We start from the raw sequence: 12,592 nt of genomic DNA on the forward strand, positions 1-12,592 counted from the left end.
AGCTTTACACACTCTCCCATGACGGTGAACTAAAACCCTTTGGTGTGAGTACGAAACAAGACATTAGATGACATAATTTTGAGGTTTGGGAGAAACAGACCGACATTTTTCAACATTTTAACACATTTTTCGATAAAATGATTAGTCGACTAATCGAAGAAATAATCGAAAGATTAATCGACAATGAAAATAATCGTTAGTTGCAGCCCTACTCTACACCTGAACATCTCGTTCTACACCTGAATGCCTCTTTCTACACCTGAACGCCCCTCTATACCTGAACGCCTCACTCTACACCTGAACATCTTGTTCTACACCTGAATACCTCTTTCTACACCTGAATGCCCCTCTATACCTGAACACCTCACTCTACACCTGAACATCTCGTTCTACACCTGAACACCTCACTCTACACCTGAATGCCTCATTGAACGCCTCGTTCTACACCTGAACATCTCGTTCTACACCTGAACGCCCCGTTGTACACCTGAACGCCTCGTTCTACACCTGAACGCCTCGTTCTACACCTAAACACCTTGTTCTACACCTGAACGCCTCGTTCTACACCCGAACACCCCGTTGTACACCTGAACATCTCGTTCTACACCTGAACGCTTTACTCTACACCTGAACATCTTGTTCTACACCTGAATGCTTTACTCTACACCTTAACATCTCGTTCTACACCTGAACGCCTCCTTCTATACCTGAGCGCCTTACTCTACACCTTAACGTCTCGTTCTACACCTGAACGCCTCACTCTACACCTGAACGCCTCGTTCTACTTCTGAACATCTCATTCTACACCTGAACACCTCTTTCTAAACCTGAACGCTTCCTTCTACACCTGAGCGTCTCACTCTACACCTGAACGCCTTGTTCTACACCTGAACGCCTCTTTTTACACCTGAACGCCTTTTTCTACACCTGAACGCCTCACTCTACACCTGAACATCTCGTTCTACACCTGAATGCCTCTTTCTACACCACCTGAACATCTCGTTCTACACCTGAATGCCTCTTTCTACACCTGAACGCCCCTCTATACCTGAACACCTCACTCTACACCTGAACATCTCGTTCTACACCTGAACACCTCACTCTACACCTGAATGCCTCATTGAATGCCTCGATCTACACCTGAACATCTCGTTCTACACTTGAACGCCCCATTGTACACCTGAACACCTCGTTCTACACCTGAACGCCTTGTTGTACACCTAAACACCTCGTTCTACACCTTAACGCCTCGTTCTACACCCGAACGCCCCGTTGTACACCTGAACATCTCGTTCTACACCTGAACGCCTCCTTCCACACCTGAACGCTTTACTCTGCACCTGAACATCTTGTTCTATACCTGAACGCCTCCTTCCACACCTGAGCGCTTTACTCTACACCTGAACATCTCGTTCTACACCTGAACGCCTCCTTCTATACCTGAGCACCTTACTCTACACCTTAACATCTCGTTCTACACCTGAACATCTGATTCTATACCTGAACGCCTCTTTCTACACCTGAACGCTTCCTTCTACACCTGAACATCTGATTCTACACCTGAACGCCTTGTTCTACACCTGAACGCCCCGTTCTACACCTGACTGTCTCGTTCTACACCTGAACGCCTCTTTTTACACCTGAATGCCTCACTCTACACCTGAACGCCTCGTTCCACACCTGAACATCTCATTCTACACCTGAACGCCTCACTCTACACCTGAACATCTCGTCCTACACTTGAATGCCACTTTCTACACCTGAAGGCCCCTCTATACCTGAACGTCTCACTCTGCACCTGAACATCTCGTTCTACACCTGAACACCCCGTTCTACACCTGAACGCCTTGTTGTACACCTAAACACCTCATTCTAGACCTTAACGCCTCATTCTACACCCGAACGCCCCGTTGTACACCTGAACATCTCGTTCTACACCTGAATGCTTTACTCTGCACCTGAACATCTCGTTCTACACCTGAACACCTCATTCTACACCTTAACGCCTCATTCTACACCCGAACACCCCGTTGTACACCTGAACATCTCTTCCCACACCTGAACGCTTTACTGTACACCTGAACATCTTGTTCTATACCTGAACGCCTCCTTCCACACCTGAGCGCTTTATTCTACACCTTAAGATCTCGTTCTACACCTGAACGCTTTACTCTACACCTGAACATCTCGTTCTACACCTGAACGCCTCCTTCTATACCTGAGCACCTTACTCTACACCTTAAGATCTCGTTCTACACCTGAACATCTCATTCTACACCTGAACATCTCATTCTACACCTGAACGCCTCTTTCTATACCTGAACGCTTCCTTCTACACCTGAGCGCCTCACTTTACACCTGAGTGCCTTGTTCTACACCTGAACGCCTCGTTCCACACCTGAACATCTCATTCTACACCTGAACGCCTCTTTCTACACCTGAACGCCTCTTTCTACACCTGAATGCCTCTTTCTACACCTGAATGCCCCTCTATACCTGAACGCCTCACTCTACACCTGGACATCTCGTTATACACCTGAACATCTCGTTCTACACCTGAATGCCTCTTTCTTCACCTGAATGCCTCTTTCTACACCTGAATGCCCCTCTATACCTGAACGCCTCACTCTACACCTGAACACCTCACTCTACACCTGAATGCCTCGTTCTACACCTGAACATCTCGTTCTACACCTGAACGCCCCATTGTACACCTGAAAACCTCGTTCTACACTTGAACGCCTTGTTGTACACCTTAACGCCTCGTTCTACACCCGAACGCCCCGTTGTACACCTGAACATCTCGTTCTACACCTGAACGCCTCCTTCCACACCTGAACGCTTTACTCTGCACCTGAACATCTTGTTCTATACCTGAACGCCTCCTTCCACACCTGAGCGCTTTACTCTAAACCTGAACATCTCGTTCTACACCTGAACGCCTCCTTCTATACCTGAACGCTTTACTCTGCACCTGAACATCTTGTTCTATACCTGAACGCTTCCTACTATACCTGAACGCCTCCTTCCACACCTGAGCGCTTTACTCTAAACCTGAACATCTCGTTCTACACCTGAACGCCTCCTTCTATACCTGAACGCTTTACTCTGCACCTGAACATCTTGTTCTATACCTGAACGCTTCCTACTATACCTGAATGCCTCCTTCCACACCTGAGCGCTTTACTCTAAAGCTGAACATCTCGTTCTACACCTGAACGCCTCCTTCTATACCTGAGCGCCTTACTCTACACCTTAACATCTCGTTCTACACCTGAACGCGCCTTACTCTACACCTTAACATCTCGTTCTACACCTGAACGTCTCACTCTACACCTGAACGCCTCGTTCTACTCCTGAACATCTCGTTTTACACCTGAACGCCTCTTTCTACACCTGAAAGCTTCCTTCTACACCTGAGCGCCTCACTCTACACCTAAACGCCTCACTCTACACCTGAACGCCTTGTTCTACACCTGAACACCTCGTTCTACACCTGACTGTCTCGTTCAACACCTGAACGCCTCTTTCTACACCTGAACGCCTCACTCTACATCTGAATGCCTCGTTCCACACCTGAACATCTCATTCTACACCTGAACGCCTCTTTCTACACCTGAACACCTTTTTCTACACCTGAACGCCTCGCTCTACACCTGAACATCTCGTTCTACACCTGAATGCCTCTTCCTACACCTGAATGCCCCTCTATACCTGAACGCCTCACTCTACACCTGAATATCTTGTTCTACACCTGAACACCTCACTCTACACCTGAACGCCTCGTTCTACACCTGAACGCCTCTTTCTACACCTGAAAGCTTCCTTCTACACCTGAGCGCCTCACTCTACACCTAAACGCCTCACTCTACACCTGAACGCCTTGTTCTACACCTGAACACCTCGTTCTACACCTGACTGTCTCGTTCAACACCTGAACGCCTCTTTCTTCACCTGAACGCCTCACTCTACACCTGAACATCTCGTTCTACACCTGAATGCCTCTTTCTACACCTGAATGCCTCTTTCTACACCTGAATGCCCCTCTATACCTGAACGCCTCACTCTACACCTGAACACCTCACTCTACACCTGAATGCCTCGTTCCACACCTGAACATCTCACCCCACGCAGAGCTAGTTTCGAGCAGCGCAAGCCGAGGCGCACTCAGTTTGGTAGTTTGGCAGGCCGAGGTGCACTGAGATGGGTGTGGTGGCGCAGCAGGGGGAGGTGTCGACAGATCCAGCTTGGCGCAGTGACAGTTTCGTGCCAAAAGGCTTCGCTGAAGGTGCGCTAAAAGCTCGCCATCTGAAACCAGGTCTACTGTCAGCGCAGGCGGAGCACAGCTGGTGTAAGGCGAAGTTTGGCTGACCGGCGGACAGTGCGCACACGTCACCAAAACCTCACAGGCAGGTTTCCAGAATATCAGGCACATTAACGATGCAATAAATAGCCACAAAAACACTATTCAATGCAACTATCTGCAATCAGCACATAAATGTATCTCTATATCGACTGTCCCGTCACATCTGATGTCAGATCAAAGGGGATTGGCACCGTTTGGCACGTTTGGCACGCGTAATGGAAACCCAACCTGATTTGATTAACACAGCTGCAAACTAATGAGTTCACATCCCTCTCAGCCAACCACAAACAGCCACAGCATCAGATAGGGAGTATATATTCAGCATCTGTCATCTTAGAAAAGTCAAAAGAAAAGAAACAGAGTGAGACTGCGAGAGAGAAAGAGAGAGCGCGCGCGCACGAGAGAAACGCATCATTGATTTACAATTGTGGTGACCTCCTCCCAGGCTACCTTTGCATCATCAGCCCGTGGAGGTCTGCTCGCAGTTCCGTATGTTCGGACACTGCGAGCTTGGACCTCCCAGACCAAAACATCAGTTTCCTCCTGGGAGAAGTTTGGCCGTCTGACGCTGCTGCTCTCTTCTGCCATGGCGAATTGAGTAAACTCTCATTATGCCTTCGTGCAGCGCATTTAAGGACGAGGAGAGGGGCTCATTTTGATTGGTGTGATGTGTGTAAAACCCACTCCACGCCTTCTCTAGTCCCTCTTTCCGACTTGCGCAGGTAGGAGGGACGGAGGTGGGACAGACGAGTAGCTGCGCCAGCACGGACGGTGTGCCAAACTTGCAAAATCCACCTGGCCATACCCAGTTGGCGAAGCGCAGGTGCGCTGCGCCCCCGCCTCGCCCGGACTGCGAAACTAGAGCCCAAAGTGTGGAGAAGAGGGACCAGACTCTACACCTGAACATCTTCTTCTACACCTGAACGCCTCCTTCTGCACCTGAACATCTTGTTCTATACCTGAACGCCTCCTTCTACACCTGAACGCTTTACTCTACACCTGAACATCTCGTTCTACACCTGAACGCCTCCTTCTATACCTGAGCGCCTTACTCTATACTTGAACATTTCGTTCTACACCTGAGCGCCTTACTCTACACCTGAACATCTCTTTCTACACCTGAACGCCTCCTTCTATACCTGAGCGCCTTACTCTACACCTGAAAATCTCGTTCTACACCTGAACGCCTCTTTCTACACCTAAACATCTCGTTCTACACGTGAACGCCTCTTTCTACACCTGACCGCCCCTCTATACCTGAATGCCTCACTCTACACCTGAATGCCTCTTTCTACACCTGACCGCCCCTCTATACCTGAACGCCTCACTCTACACCTGAACGCCCCGTTGTACACCTGACAGTAACACAGACTGAGTGCCTCACATCCCCCCAGAGTCCTGATTTATTAAGACCTGGTTCTGGTTTATGTGGTTTATGAGGACATGTGTTGTTTGTTTGTTTGTTTACTCCTGCAGTACTCTGAATAAGCTGATTCTCTGGTGGTTAAAACAAACAAACAGTGATGTAAACAGGAGTCACCTCCTTCTCCTCCTCTGTCAGCTCCTTCTCCACCTCCCTCAGATAGTCCTCGTCAAACTCCACCTCCCGACTGATCTCCTCCTTCATCTCTGAATCTGAGTCCTCCTGTAGCCTGTCGCCCAGTGTCTCCTCCTGCAGCCTGTCGCCCAGTGTCTCCTCCTGCAGCCTGTCACCCAGTGTCTCCTCCTGCAGCCTGTCACCCAGCGTCTCCTCCTGCAGCCTATCGCCCAGCAGCTCCTCCTGCAGCCTTTCGCCCAGCGCCTCCTCCTGCAGCCTGTCACCCAGCAGGTCCTCCTGCAGCTTATCGCCCAGCAGCTCCTCCTGCAGCCTGTCACCCAGCAGCTCCTCCTGCAGCCTGTCACCCAGCGTCTCCTCATGCAGCCTGTCACTCAGCAGCTCCCCCTGCAGCCTTTCGCCCAGCGTCATCTCCTGCAGCCTGTCACTCAGCAGCTCCCCCTGCAGCCTTTCGCCCAGTGTCATCTCCTGCAGCCTGTCACTCAGCAGCTCCTCCTGCAGCCTTTCGCCCAGCGTCTCCTCCTGCAGCCTTTCGCCCAGGGTCTCCTCCAGCAGCCTGTCACTCAGCAGCTCCTCCTGCAGCCTTTCGCCCAGCGTCTCCTCCTGCAGCCTGTCACCCAGGGTCTCCTCCTGCAGCCTGTCACTCAGCAGCTCCTCCTGCAGCCTTTCGCCCAGCGTCTCCTCCTGCAACCTGTCACCCAGGGTCTCCTCCTGCAGCCTGTCACCCAGGGTCTCCTCCTGCAGCCTGTCACTCAGCTGTCACCCAGGGTCTCCTCCTGCAGCCTGTCACTCAGCAGCTCCTCCTGCAGCCTTTCGCCCAGCGCCTCCTCCTCCTCAGCTCTTCTGCCTGGAGGCTCCAGAGTCTCCTGACAGTCGTAGAAGTCCTCCTGCTCTTCCTCCTCCTCCTCCTCTCTGTGTCTCTCAGCTCCTCGGCTGCCCATGTTGAAGCTCTGACACAAAACAAAGAGACAGACGATCTGATGTATTAGGAAACAGTTTAAAGCCAATCAGAGAGCATCGTTAAGGACACTGTTACCGTAGTGACATGACAGGATATTATGGTCTGTAGTGGACATTCAGCAAGACAAAATATGCAGTAACACGTCTCTGACATCATTCAGTGAGACGTTGCCTCTCTGACATCATTCAGCGATACGTCTCTGACATCATTCAGCGAGACGTCTCTGACATCATTCAGCGATACATCTCTGACATCATTCAGCGATACATCTCTGACATCATTCAGCGATACGTCTCTGACATCATTCAGCGATACGTCTCTGACATCATTCAGCGAGACGTCTCTGACATCATTCAGCGAGACATCTCTGACATCATTCAGCGATACATCTCTGACATCATTCAGTGATACATCTCTGACATCATTCAGTGACACGTCTCTCTGACATCACAGTGACACGTCTCTGACATCACAGTGACACGTCTCTGACATCACAGTGACACGTCTCTCTGACATTCAGTGACATGTCACTGACATCATTCAGTGACACGTCTCTGACATCACAGTGACACGTCTCACATCACAGTGACACGTCTCTGACATCACAGTGACACATCTCTCTGACATCACAGTGACACGTCTCTGACATCACAGTTTAGTTTAGTTTATTTAGTTTATCAAGGGACAGTGTGCAATAGCATTAATCATTTACAAGAGATGAGGAGATGGTTGCACCAGATTTAGCAGTAACTGCTAATTTCCATCTGTAGTCCCAACATATAATTTATAATATACACAGACCACAATCTAAAAAACAAAGAAACCTAAAATACAGATGAACAGAGGACAGCACAGAGACAGTACAGACATTGTAGCTGCCATCAGAGGCAGTTATACAGTTTAAGTTCATTTAATATTTTTTTTAGATAAAAACAAGAATAATTTACGTTTTATGAAAGAATACAGACATACAATTTCCACATTTAAAATAACCAAGTTATTACAGTGCAGGGAGGAACAACTTAGAAAACACTAAAAGGCAGTCCAAGTAGCAGCTCCTGATATAAAGTGCAAGGCAGGAATATGCATAGATAAAGTGCTGGTGTTGTTGTTGGTAGTCGACAAAGTGCTCGTAGCAGCAAAAAAAATTACAGAGTTGTAGGGATGTCCCGATCTGATATTCAGATCGGTATCGGCCGCTGATACTAGCAAAAAACAGGCATCGGCATCGGATCAGACTGCATGGAAAAATGCCGATCCAAGAACTCCGATCCAGTTTTTCACGGAATCCACGGCTCCAGGTTTTCTGGCCAGCCCAGTGCTCCGCGAGTCAAGCAGTCCATTCCAGTGATCCGCTCCAGCTCTTACTATCGATCCACCAGGCCAGCATGCAGACGGCAGACACACGGAGGATAGGAAGAGTAGCGGTCAACTTAGTTAACTGACTATTTGTTTTCTGCTCTGGTTNATTTAACCCTGTTAACAATAAACAGGTCAGTTTCTCATACCAACTGTTGTGGATCATTCTAACTAACCTGATTAAGTAGTTGTTCTTGTTAGAGTAATATCGCTTGATCAAACCTTTTCTTTTTTAGAATATTTTATTTTTCAGCTTTCAATTCAATAAGATATACATGAAAACACACAACTCCAAACCCCTTCCCGAACCCACCCAGACTGAAAGAGAGAGGAGGAGAAAAAATAAATAAATAAATAAATAAAATTAATAAATAATGAAAAAACAAAACAAAACACAACAGTCGAGAGGCAAGGAAGACAGCAGTAAGCACTGACATAAAGAGCTTGCAAAAACTACAACCCATCCACCATAGAAGCTGGCAATGTGTCCATATATGCTAAATAAGGCTGCCACATCTCTGTACAAGTATTATACTCATTCCTGAGTGTATATGTAATTTTTTCAAGTGGAGCACAGCTATTCATTTCTGAAACCCATCTTCCTATAGAAAGTTGGGAGTCAGACTTCCACGTGATGGCGATGCACTTCCTGGCAACGCACAAGGCCAGTGAGAGGAACCTCTTTTGAGCTTTTCTTAATTGTGCATCAATATTTGTAGTATCTCCCAATAAGCAGGTTTGAGGATCTAATGGGAGATGCAGTCCTAGGAGTTTTGTAATGATGTCAGAAAAATCATGCCAGAATGTGTTAAGTTTCGTGCATAATCAAGTGCAATGTAGGAATGAACCCTCTTCTATACTACATCTAAAACACAGGTTGGATATCTCAGGTTTATATTTATGTAATTTCTGTGGCGTAAGATAGGTTTGATGAAGAAAGTTATAATAAGTCAGCCTGTATCTGGAATTAAGAGTGGCAGTTAGACTTTTTTGACACAATTCAGCCCAGAGCTCTGTACCCATTGTCACACCCAAGTCAGACTCCCATTTCTCCCTTGATTTATGTAAACCTGGTTTTGGAGCATCATCCATCAAGAGGGCGTACACTTTTGAAATAAGACGAGGTGCGTTACCCTCATGAAGCAGTCTTTCCAGATCACTGAGCATGGGTAAAGTCATTTCAGGTCCCAAAACAGATTTAAGAAATGATCTTAACTGCAAATAACAAAAGAAGTTTCTGCTGGACAGATCATTTTTCCTCCTTAGGTCCTCAAAAGGATCAAACCTTTTCTGACATGACTGACAACAAAATAAGTGAATATGTGTAATACGCGCTTGGATCGGATCGGTATTGGCCAAAACTCAAGGCTGTAATATCGATATCGGAAAAAACTCAAGGCTGTAATATCGGTATCAGATCCGAAGTGGAAAAAGCTGGATCGGGACATCCCTACAGAGTTGATTATAGTTTAGAGTACAACAATAAGAAACCTAAATACCAGCGATGGTAATTCGGGATTGCAGGGATGATTAAATACCAACAATGGTGATATGACAGAAATATCTGTAACAGAGCTCAGATAAACAGCAGAAGAGAGGAGGGGGGTTAGAAGAGGGGGGGCGTCTGGTTTGGGCGATCCAGGAGGTGAAGGCAGACACTCGGGCGTAGACTCCAGGTCTCTGAGGACGTCCACAGCCATAACCAAATGATGTCACACCTATCAGTGACACGTCTCTGACATCATTCAGTGACACGTCTCTGACATCCTTCAGTGACACGTCTCTGACATCACAGTGACACATCTCTGACATCCTTCAGTGACACGTCTCTGACATCACAGTGACACGTCTCTCTGACATCATTCAGTGACACGTCTCTGACATCATTCAGTGACACGTCTCTGACATCATTCAGTGACACATCTCTGACATCCTTCAGTGACACGTCTCTGACATCCTTCAGTGACACGTCTCTGAAATCACAGTGACACATCTCTGACATCCTTCAGTGACACATCTCTGACATCCTTCAGTGACACGTCTCTCTGACATCATTCAGTGACACGTCTCTGAAATCACAGTGACACGTCTCTCTGACATCATTCAGTGACACGTGTCTCTGACGTCCACAGAGAAGAGTCGTGGTGTTTGTGTGTCTCACTGCCTGTAGACAGCAGCTGCTCTCAGATCAGTCAGCTCTCTGTGTTAAAAATCACTGTCTAATATTAGCAGGTTATTCATTTTATTTATTATCACAAATATTAACAGGTTATTTATATTCACTGAGCAGCTGATGGTAAAATCACCTCCTCTACATAACCTCAGTCTGATTGAAACTTCACTTCATTTCATGTTACACAAGGAGCTGAGGTGACTCAGTGTTCAACAGGAAACAGGTACACACTGATGTTTCCTCCTCTTGTGATAAACCACAGTACTTTTACTTGTTGTTGTGATAAAACCTTCACGTGTGTTTCAGCTCCTCGTGTTTCCAGCTGTTCGTTAAATCAGCAGATTTTTAAAGGAACTTCTGAACAGTTTGAAGCCTGTGAGACGGAGCTAACAGCTAACTGCTAACAAACTGCTAACAGACAGCTAATTGCTAACAAACTGCTAACTGCTAACAGACAGCTGTCTTGGTGGTGTCAACCGTCTGCTACGTCACAGATCGGTGTGATGTCATCGGTGTTACGGTTCACAGGAGAATTGAATCATAAGAACATTAAAAACAGCTGATTTATTTCCTACCTGCTAATATCGGTTAGCCTGCCGAGGACTCCCGATCATATCACTTCCGGGACGGTGGCGCGCTTCTTCTTCTTGTTCCGGTAGATTTGAATGTGTTCCGGCTCATTCCCGCCTCCTGCTGGATCAAATCTGACGTGCGACATTTAATCTTTATAAAAACACAATAGTTTAAATGAATGAAACAACACAATATGTGTCAATTCATGACGTAATATATAACGTAATATATTTACTGATAAACTTTATTTAATTTAGTGAGTGACAACAACAGAGGTCATGATGATAAACAGGAAGATGAAGACTGAAAATACTTGTAAATAATCAAACAACAAACACTGTGTGCTTTATGTAAGGGATAATGCGCGTCGGGGTTCTATTCCCCTGAAGGGAGTTGTTTTCCCAGTATTCAGCGGCTCATTATACATTATCCCGCTTATTACACGGCTAATTATCAGTTAAATAAATAATTTGAGACAGAATATTGATTAATTATACGATTTTTATTGATTTATAAATTAAATCATCAGGAGGAGGAGGAGCGTCTGGTCTGGGCGATCCAGGAGGTGAAGGCAGACACTCTGGCGTAGACTCCAGGTCTCTGAGGACGTCCACAGCCATAACCAAATGATGTCACACCTGTCAGGGACCAATCAGAACACAGCATCAGCATCGTACTGTACGTGTGTGTGTGTGTGTGTGTGTGTGTGTGTGTGTGTGTGTGTGTGTGTGTGTGTGTGTGTGAGACTGACCAATCAGAGTCCAATATCCATCATCCAGACAGACCAGTGGACCTCCAGAGTCGCCCTGAAAAAAGAACAACACACATGAGGCCAGTTTCCACCGCAGGAACTTCGGGGTAATTTCATGGGCCGGGGCCGTTGGTGCGTGTCTCCACCAGTTTCATGTCGTATCCGACAACGGGAGGCTTTTAACACATGACGTCCTGATGTTAGCTTTGCTGCTGCTGTGAGCTGTCCCTGTCAGCTGATGCTTTCTAGACATCGTGATTTCCCAAAACTGAATAAATACCACACATAGCAACACAAAACTGCTTTGCTAGCTCAATCATGTTGTAACTAAGATATCTGCCGGAAAAAATATGTTTTTCACGGACCGTTTAGTGAGCTTGTTTACATGGCGGCGGAAGCTGTATGAACGAGCTAACTCTCGTCTGCTGAGTTTTAAAAATGCCGGCTATTTTGTTGCTTTCTGTTGACGTCACATCCCGCCTTGAGTATTATCCAATCAGCACCAAGTAACCCCCAAGCCCCAGCCAGGAGTCTTTCAGGGCCGTTCTGAGTACCTACTCCGAGGCAGGGACTTGTTTAGCCCCCGTAAAAGGTCCGGAACTCTGTCCTTCAGGGGTGGTTCCTGCGGTGGAAACGGGCCTCATCAGTCCAGGTGAGTCCAGATCAGTCCAGGTCAGTCCAGATCAGTCCAGATCAGTCCAGGTGAGTCCAGGTGAGTCCAGGTGAGTCCAGATCAGTCCAGGTGAGTCCAGGTCAGTCCAGGTGAGTCCAGATCAGTCCAGATCAGTCCAGGTCAATCCAGATCAGTCCAGGTCAGTCCAGATCAGTCCAGGTCAGTCCAGGTCAGTCCAGGT

General features: G+C 47.2%; 2 protein-coding genes across 22 annotated transcripts in view; both read right to left on the reverse strand.

Moving 5' to 3' along the window:
* The window catches only part of ttc1 (tetratricopeptide repeat domain 1), a 13,078-nt gene extending 1,978 nt beyond the window's left edge, over positions 1–11,100 (reverse strand). For 2 of the 21 annotated variants that reach the window (XM_050041148.1, XM_050041147.1), the window contains exons 1-6: positions 10,990–11,100; positions 6,705–6,871; positions 3,297–6,666; positions 2,459–3,254; positions 991–2,418; positions 588–947 (exon numbers count right to left, since the gene is read on the reverse strand). In XM_050041148.1, the coding sequence (XP_049897105.1) occupies positions 5,871–6,666; positions 6,705–6,862 (954 nt within the window). In that variant the 5' untranslated portion in view covers positions 6,863–6,871; positions 10,990–11,100 and the 3' untranslated portion in view covers positions 588–947; positions 991–2,418; positions 2,459–3,254; positions 3,297–5,870. Of the gene's footprint in view, positions 1–587; positions 968–990; positions 2,419–2,458; positions 3,255–3,296; positions 6,667–6,704; positions 6,872–10,989 lie in introns of all 21 variants that reach the window. The other 19 variants (XM_050041159.1, XM_050041155.1, XM_050041165.1 and 16 more) reach the window with 19 other exon arrangements.
* Positions 11,101–11,359: 259 nt separating this feature from the next.
* Positions 11,360–12,592, reverse strand: part of tmprss15 (transmembrane serine protease 15) — a 25,823-nt gene continuing 24,590 nt past the window's right edge. The window contains exons 19-20 of the mRNA XM_050040935.1: positions 11,739–11,793; positions 11,360–11,625 (exon numbers count right to left, since the gene is read on the reverse strand). Coding sequence (XP_049896892.1) covers positions 11,513–11,625; positions 11,739–11,793 — 168 coding nt within the window. The 3' untranslated portion in view covers positions 11,360–11,512. The remainder of the gene's footprint in view (positions 11,626–11,738; positions 11,794–12,592) is intronic.

This window comes from Epinephelus moara, chromosome 3 (genome assembly GCF_006386435.1).
Source record: "Epinephelus moara isolate mb chromosome 3, YSFRI_EMoa_1.0, whole genome shotgun sequence".
NCBI lineage: Eukaryota > Metazoa > Chordata > Actinopteri > Perciformes > Serranidae > Epinephelus > Epinephelus moara.